The 7,928-nt window shown below is 61.4% G+C and overlaps 1 protein-coding gene across 1 annotated transcript in view; it reads right to left on the reverse strand.

Annotated features, from left to right (window-relative positions):
* Window positions 1–7,582, reverse strand: part of GRM2 (glutamate metabotropic receptor 2) — a 10,546-nt gene extending 2,964 nt beyond the window's left edge. Inside the window, 5 exon segments of the mRNA XM_017819849.1 lie at window positions 4–308; window positions 310–931; window positions 1,639–2,476; window positions 4,053–4,673; window positions 7,477–7,582. Of these exon segments, the coding sequence (XP_017675338.1) occupies window positions 4–308; window positions 310–931; window positions 1,639–2,476; window positions 4,053–4,511 (2,224 nt within the window). The 5' untranslated portion in view covers window positions 4,512–4,673; window positions 7,477–7,582.
* Window positions 7,583–7,928: the final 346 nt, after the last annotated feature.

Genomic DNA, 7,928 nt, shown 5'->3' on the forward strand with positions numbered 1-7,928 from the left:
GGCATTTCCGTGTCTTGAAGGCATAGACCGTGCAGAGGACAATCAAGAGGACATTGTAGGTGAGCGAAATGAGCATGTTGGAGTCGCGGTTGTTGCACTTGAGGGTGACGATGTACCTCTTGTCAGGCTCAGTCTCCTTGCCTGTGCCGGGGGTCTCCACCAGCAGCCAGATGATGACGATGATGAGCTGGCAAGAGATGAGGGCCATGCAGATGACCACCTGTGACGTGGGGCTTATGAACCGGGGGCGCTGGACCCCCTCCTTCACCCCGCTGAAGATCCTGGCGATGCGGTTCGTTTTGGTCAGGAGTGCCCAGCCCCAGGCGCCGGAGCGTGCACACCTCGGTGGAGGGCTTCGCGATGAAGATGAAGGTCATGCTGTAGCACATGAGGACCCCAGTCAGGAGGATGTAACACAGCTCCCGGCCGGAGGCCTTCACAATGGGGGTGTCGTTATTCTTCACGAAGACTCCGATAACAAAGAGCGTAGAGATAAAGCCCAGACAAGAGATAGTGACGGGACCAATGGCCCAGACATCTTTCCAGCGGATGTACTCTTGGGGCAGCTCGTAGCAGCCATTCAGGGTCTCGTTGGGCCAGTAACCAAGACCACAGTCCATGCAGGTGAACTCATCCAGCAGGTACTCGTAGGGCTGGCAGGGGATGCAGATCCAGCAGCAAATATCTCCGGGCTGCATGCTCTTGATCTCATTCTTTTTGCAGGGGTCACTGCACTGGGACACAGGGATGGAGACCTCAGCCCACGGGATTAGGCTGGTGTCGAGGATGAGCCCCTCTGCCCAGTAGCCCACTTTCTGGTATCGATACCGCCCATCCACGTGGTGATAGTTGAAGATGTTGTAGCGCCCAATCCCATCACCATAGCGATCAAATCGAACAACACTCTCCGTGTCTGCTGGCCTGAACGGAGCTGGAGAGAGGACAAGGGGAAATTGTCACTGCCATGAGGCAGGAGAACACTTGCTCCCAGCCTGGAGGCAGAGCTCCTTCAAAGGGTTACATCCCACCACGGACACAGTTTAATGTCTAATCTGTTTCTTGCCTTCAGTCCCATCCTTGCTGCCTGTGTACACATTAGGAGCAGGAAAGCAAAGGTGGAGAACTACCTCCCCACCTGCCTGAGAGGCCGTCAGCCCCAGCCAGCTCTGCAGGGGCAAGGAGGGGAACTGTGCACCCTACATGGCGCTCAGTGACACCTGAATAGCTAGGCTCAGCCCAAGTCATAGAGAACATGTTTCTAATTCACCCCAAACTATGTGAGTCCCTGATCAAGGGTATCCCTTCATTTTAATCCCTGAAATGTGAATAAATCACAACACTTGCAAGCAAATGCTCCAAGGAAGGGTTCCTTGTGGAGCGGGTCCCATCCAGCTGAAGCAGGATGGAATTGTTCACCAGCTTCTCCACATATGTCTCCACTGGGGACACAAGGCCCAAGGATGATGGTGGGCTGTTGGCAGCCTGGGACAACCACAGCCCATGGCACACAGGTCTCTGGGTGTGGGCAGCTGGAGGAATTGGAGGGTCTTGGGTCAAATTTGGGTCTCTGTTTTTCCTGTCCCACCACCCATCTCTCTCCACTTTGGCAGCCAAACCCCACCTCCACCTTGGACTCACCGTCAAAATTAACATTGAGAATAAAGTCCTTGTAGAACCTCTTGCCATTGACGGGCTTCATGGCATCACAGAGCTTGGTGTCATTGGGGCACAGTGCCCGGTGCATGTTGTGGAGAGAGTGAGCCATGGCATAGACAGCATTGATCACAAACGTGATCTTGGACTCCGGCTCAAACTTGCCTGCCTTGAGGGAATACCGGCTACAGTCCTGCGTGTGGAAGCTGCACTTAAACCTCTGTTCCCAAAATTCCCGAAACCAGGGATTTCGGCTGTTATTGTAGGGATGGAGGTTAAGGAAATAGGCAGCAAACTCCTTAATGGGGTAGGCTGCCAACTCGATGGTGATGGCTCCCTCTGCCACCGCTTCGCTCCCGGCCACTACGCTCTCCAGGGCTCCCCACCCATCACTGGCCACCCACATGAAGGACACATTGGCTCTCTGGGCAGCCGCCAGCAGCTCCCGGGCGTCTTCACTGCGAGTGAAGAGCACGACCACTCTGGCATTGGGCTTCTGCAGCAGAGCCCGGACCACCCCGTCGTAGGTCTTCTTGTTCATGGAGCGCCCCACCTTCTCCGAGGTAGCGATGCAGATGTTTCGCATGCGGGCTTCTTGCTCAAAGGCCTCGATCCCCGTCTCCCCATAGTCACCCTCCGAGGCCACGGTGGAGACGTAGGTCCAGTTGAAGAAGCGGAGGATCTCTGCCATGGCTTTGGCTTGGTAGAAGTCTGGCGGGACGGTGCGGGCAAAGTAGTCGTAGCGGGACTTGTCACTGAGCTTGGCGCTGGTGGAGGCATAGCTGATCTGTGGGATCTGGAAGAGCCTCAGCAGGTTGGCCACCTGAGTGGAGGAGGAGAGGTGAGTGCCTGAAGATGTGGCCCAGTAAGGGACATTCCCACTGGAGGACCCCTGCCCAACATCCAGTGTTGCACGGTGCTCCCAAGCACTACCATGGGGCTGATGAGCAACCCACCCTGACCTGGAGCATCCTGGTCTGTGGAGGGACCAGAGAAGAAGAGTGGATGGCACATTCACAGAGTGCCTGAGCCCTCAGACATGCTCATTTCTCTTTTTTTCTTTTCTTTTTTTTTTACTATTTCAAAACTCCCCTCTGAAATTTGGGTCTGTGGATGGGACAAATAGACTAGTGGCAAAAGCAGAAACTCTGCCGTGGGTGACCTGTGGGACATGACTGTAGGCAAGAAGAAAGCCAGGATGCCTGGTAGCCCCACAGCACAGGGTGGGAATGGTTCTGAGGGCTGGAGGCCGGGACAGAGCCCCCCACCCAGTCTGGGCGATGCTGCAGAGCTGGGTAAGGGGACTGGCGCCTGTGCATCGCATATTGGGAGCCCCAGCAGGACTGGCACCTTCCAGCCCTTGGCAGAAGCCCTCGTTAGCTTCAAAGGGGAAAAAAAGCTTGCTAATGAGGCTGTTAAAACCCAGGCTCTGGGAGCAGCAAGGGGGGCTCGGGTGTGCTGGCTGGGCTGCGGAGCCTGCCCACATCTCACTGCTCCCCAGGCAAGAGACACAGCTTAATTAACGTGGACAAATGATCTCGACAACAAAGTCCCCTAACGGCAATAAGGTCCCTGAGCACAGCAATGCTGCTGCCAGTCCTCACCACACATGGGAGCTGCCAGCCCGCCATGCCCCCCCAGTGACCCCCGTGCTCCCCAGCCATCCCACACTCTGCCTCTGCTGCTACCTGCCTGTCCAGGGTCTGGAGAGTGCCCCTTGTTGTGGGGACACACCAGGTTCCCAGCAAGGGAAGGGACATATGGCCAGGTGGGATGGACCAGGATGCTGCCTCCATCATCCAGCCCCAGCTTCCTTCGTCCTGTGGCTGGGGGATGCAGGGACCCCAGGGGCTGGGAGACATGGTCTGACACATGCTGGAGACTTGTTAGGTCTCAGCGGGCACATGGCTCAATGGTCACCCCCGGGACTCAGCTGGGCCTGCTGGCTGCTGCATCCTCAAGGGATGCTCTTCTCCCTGCTGAAGCTGGCCCCTGGGTCAACAGAGCTGTGGTTTTGGGGACTGAGCTGTACCCCATCCAGGGTGACAGCCAGGTCCAAGGCTTGAGGTGCCTGTTCCCATGGGATCATGGGGGATGTGGGGGCAGTGGTCTCCTGTGCCCACCCTGCCCTGGCCAAGCAGCCCTATGGCTGAGCCCCTCAGATGTGCATATCCCTTGCAGCCAGCTGCACCTCTCAGGCTGGATTTTGGGGTGGTGGAGGGCACAGTGCTGCTGCACAGTACTGCTCTGCCTGCCACAGCATAGACATGAGTATCAAGATCATCCCGGGATGAGGAGCTGAGCCATGTGCTATGAATCTCCCCCATGTGGGACAGGCTTGGCTCCCATGGCTTATGGCAGGTTGGAGATTTCCCGCAGCTGGGTTTCCTGGGCAGTACCTGGATGGAAACGTCACTGTAGGAGCCCCCGATGACGCCGGTGATGGCAGTGGGCACGTCATCATGGACAGCGTAGGAGCCGTCAGGGCAGATGTGCTCAGAGCCGTCCACCCTAGTGAGGGAAGCACGGACAAAGTCCAGGGACTGCTCCAGGGCGTAGGTATCCTTAGAGCAGGTGTCAAGGATGTGGGTGCCCAGCTTCACCCCCGGCAGGATGCTCCTGTCCTTGTTGATCTCGTCCAGGGCGAAGAGCATGGCCTCCAGGCGCTGGATGCCCCGGTGTTCATTGATCTTGCCGCAGTCCTCGCTCCCCACTCCTTTCTCGTGGACAGGAAAGAGGCCCCCAATCACCAGGTCCCCATCCATGCTGATCTCCTTCTTGCCAGCCATGCCGTGCCCTGCAGCCAGGCAGGTGGCCAGGTGCATCAGCCACAGCCAGGCGGCCAAGGGGACCGCCATGGGGTGTGCTGGCACCAGCTGGGGGACCCGCGCCACCCCGTGTCACCTGCTGCCACCCTTCAAGGCAAGGGAAGGCAGTCCCCAGGCATTGGGTGGCAGGGGGTGGCGCGGCGTGGTGTCACTGAGAGAGGGGTCGTACCACCCCAGCAGAGCCCTCAGCACCTGGAAAAGCAAAAGAAAAGCTACTAGGTCTGTGGGCTGCAAGACAAGACAGGGACCATCCCCAGGGGCAGTGTCGGTGCTGCACAGGTGGGCAAGGGCAGAAGGGTGAGGTGAACAGGTGCAATAGTTCCCACAGTGGCATGGGACCCCCAGTACATACACAAGTGACAGAGATCCCAGGGGACAAGGAAGGGCGCAGGCACCGGTCTCCCCACAGCACTCCCAGGGATGAACTGGCACGGGGGTGGGCACAGAGCTAGCCCCTCTGACAGCATCGGGCAGAGCAGCCTGCCAGGGGGCAGCTTGCCAGCCCTAAAATACCAAGGAGGGGGAAAGAGCCAGGGATATCACCTGGCACAGGGACCCCAGGCTGGGCGGGTAGAGCCAAAGCCAGCTCCAAGCTGAGCCCCCAACCCACGCAGCAGCATCAGGGGTGCCGACAGCTCCCAACCTCCAGCCAAGAGCGCTGCCAAAAGCAGCCGGCCACGAGCTCACCATGCCTGCAGCACCCAGCACCCACACTATTTTAATCCCCTTCCCATAACCATGGAGCCCACCCGCCCTGCCGCTGCCCCCAGGGCTTTCCGTGGCACCAGGGCCGGAGCAGGGACTCGTCACTGGCTTCATCCTCCCGCAGAAACGTGCGGGGCTCTGGCAGTCGTGGTGCTTCAGAGTCTGTTCTTTCACCACCGCCCCTTCCTTCCCTGTATACTAAATTCAGAGATTTCAGTAAAAGTAAGAGCCAGGTTTGCTGACTCCCTCTGCAGAAAGCATGGAGGCACAGGGGAATCAAAGGCTTTTGCAGCAGACAGGCCTTGTTTTGGCAGGAGGTGCAATCCCCTCAGAGATCCATTGTCTTTTCCCAAATCAGGGGAGAGATTTGTTTCCCATTTGAAGCTGACTGCTGAAATCCCAAAGGGCTGATGTTTCAGGGGCCATGGGAGAAGGAAACCCCTTGGTAGCCCAGAAGCCTCAGGCTGCTCTGGCACGGGAAGCTGCCGGTGCCGCGGTGGGACTCAGGGCTTGCCTGCAGCTCAGCAGAGCTCACGGGGGCACACAGGGTGGGAGGGTGATGCTGGAGAGTGCTGGTCCTCCCTGCAGCTCCCCACAGCCAGTACTGAGGCCTCTCTCCCCGAGCAGGAGCAGAGCACCCCTCAATGCCCCCATGCTGCTCCCGGACAGGTAATGGCCGTGCTGGAGGAGCCCTCTGGCAAGCAGCCAGAGCTGGTGGTGATGCCCAGGGGGATGTGGGCAGCAGTGTGCCACAGGATGTAACAGGGTGGGGTGGTGAGACACACGCAGACCTCCTCCTCCACACCCCAAAGTGCCTGTCCCTGGGTGCTGCCTGCTGGTGACAAGCCTCCAGCCGACTCAGGACATCTACTACCTGACCCATCAATATGAAGGACTTTGGGGAACAGACAAACAGGAGTCCCTGCCTTATTTCAGGCAGTGAATGCTTTTAAGGGACCCAGGGTTTCCTAAAGCAGGAAAGAGGGCACAGGCACATGGATAATTGATGGAGCCCATCACTGCCAGGCTGAGCCTGACACAGGGGTCTGGTGGCACCAGATCGGGTCCTTGCGGTCCAGCTCTTCTGGGGCAGCTGACAGGACCTACCACATGAAAGGCACCTTCAGGACAAGCTCTTCTGAAGGGCAAACAATCACCTAGCCTGATGGATGCATGAGCAGGGCTGTCACCATTCCTGCAGCTGCTCAGCTGGGCTGGCATAGTGCGGGGGGGACAGCCCGCGGGAACCTCTGTAGAACATCTGGGGAGGTGAAGCACCAGGTAGGGCAGAGCCAAGTCCATCCCTACAGCCACAGTACGGCGGGAAGCTCCTGCCGGCTGCGGGCCCCTCTCAAACGCATCACGAGTGGAGTGGGTGAGAAGGGGCCGTGACTCCTCCGTGCCCTGAGAGCATCCCATCCTCTGCCAGGTGCTCTGACCCCTCCGACACCAGCGCCCCTGGGGATGGGTGAGAACTGGGACGTGTGCGGGAGCGGCAGCGCTGCGGGAGCGCCGGGAGAATGTCACCTCCCACGGGGGTCCCAGAGGTCCCACTATCGCTGAGCTCTACCAGGAGTCCCCACCTCCCCCTTGTCCCACGGGCTGCCAGCCCCGGTGCCCCGCGGGACCGAGGCGCCTTCCCGGGGCACTCCCCCGGCGCCCCCCGCCACCGCGTCCGCCCCACATCGCGTCCCAAACGCGCCCTGAGGTCCGGCTGCCCCGGCACAAACACAGCCCCCCGCAACGCCACTGCTGTCCCCCGCACGGACACCCTGAGAGGAGACCCGAGGGAACAGCAGGGGCGGAGGGGTCTGTCCCCACCGCGCCGGGCGGTCACCCCGCTTCCCTGCCCCGGTGCCGGCGGGCGGCCCCGGCCGGGGGCTGCGGCGACGGGTCCCGCTGGGTTCCTATTGCGGGCTCGGCGCTGCCGGGGCACGGCAGGGAACGGGGACCCCCCAAGACCTTCTGCCAGAGCCTCGCGTCTTGCGCCGGGCAGCGGGGAGCGGCGGGAGCGGCCCCGGTGCCACCCGGACCGCCCGCACGCCCGACCCTCCGGTGCCGGTGCCGATGCCCGGGCTCCGCTCCCCTCCCGCGGCTCCGGGAGCCCCGGCACCGGGCACTGTTCGCCGAGCCCCGCCGTGCCGCGGCCCCGACGGCTGTGGGGGATCGCCGGTCGCGGTGCCGCTCCGCCGCGGGCACTGGGGCTCTGGAGGCGGCGGAACGCCGCCGGGGAACGGTGGGGCCCGAGGCCACGGGGACAGGAGCGCCGGAGTGGGACCGCATCCCTTACCTGGGGGATGTGCCAGGAGCCGGTGCCGGTGCCGCGGCTGCCTCGGAGCTGCGGCTGCCGCCGCCTCCCGCCGCCGCCTCTGACACTCCGCCAGCCCCAGCCGAGCAGAGCCGCTCCGCCCCCCGCCCGGCCCGGCCCCGGCCCCCGCCCCGGCCCGGCCCCGGTCCGGCCCGGCGGGCAGCGGCACCCCCGGGGCCGCCTCGCTTGCCCTCCGCTCGCTCCGGCACCGGCAGGGCCAGGCAGGGCACCGTCGGGGCTGGGGTAAAGCCGGGGGCAAATGGTCAGGTCCGAGCAGGGCAGAGGCTGGTCACGGGCAGGGAAGGCAGGGAAGGCAGGGAACAGGCAGGACATGGCCAGAGAAGGCAGAACACAGGCAAGACACAGCCAGATCCAGGCAAGGGATGGCCACACTGAGCCAGAGCACAGGTGGGACACAAACAGAATATGGCCAG

This window comes from Lepidothrix coronata, unplaced genomic scaffold, assembly GCF_001604755.1.
Source record: "Lepidothrix coronata isolate B3197 unplaced genomic scaffold, Lepidothrix_coronata-1.0 Scaffold78, whole genome shotgun sequence".
Taxonomy (NCBI): domain Eukaryota; kingdom Metazoa; phylum Chordata; class Aves; order Passeriformes; family Pipridae; genus Lepidothrix; species Lepidothrix coronata.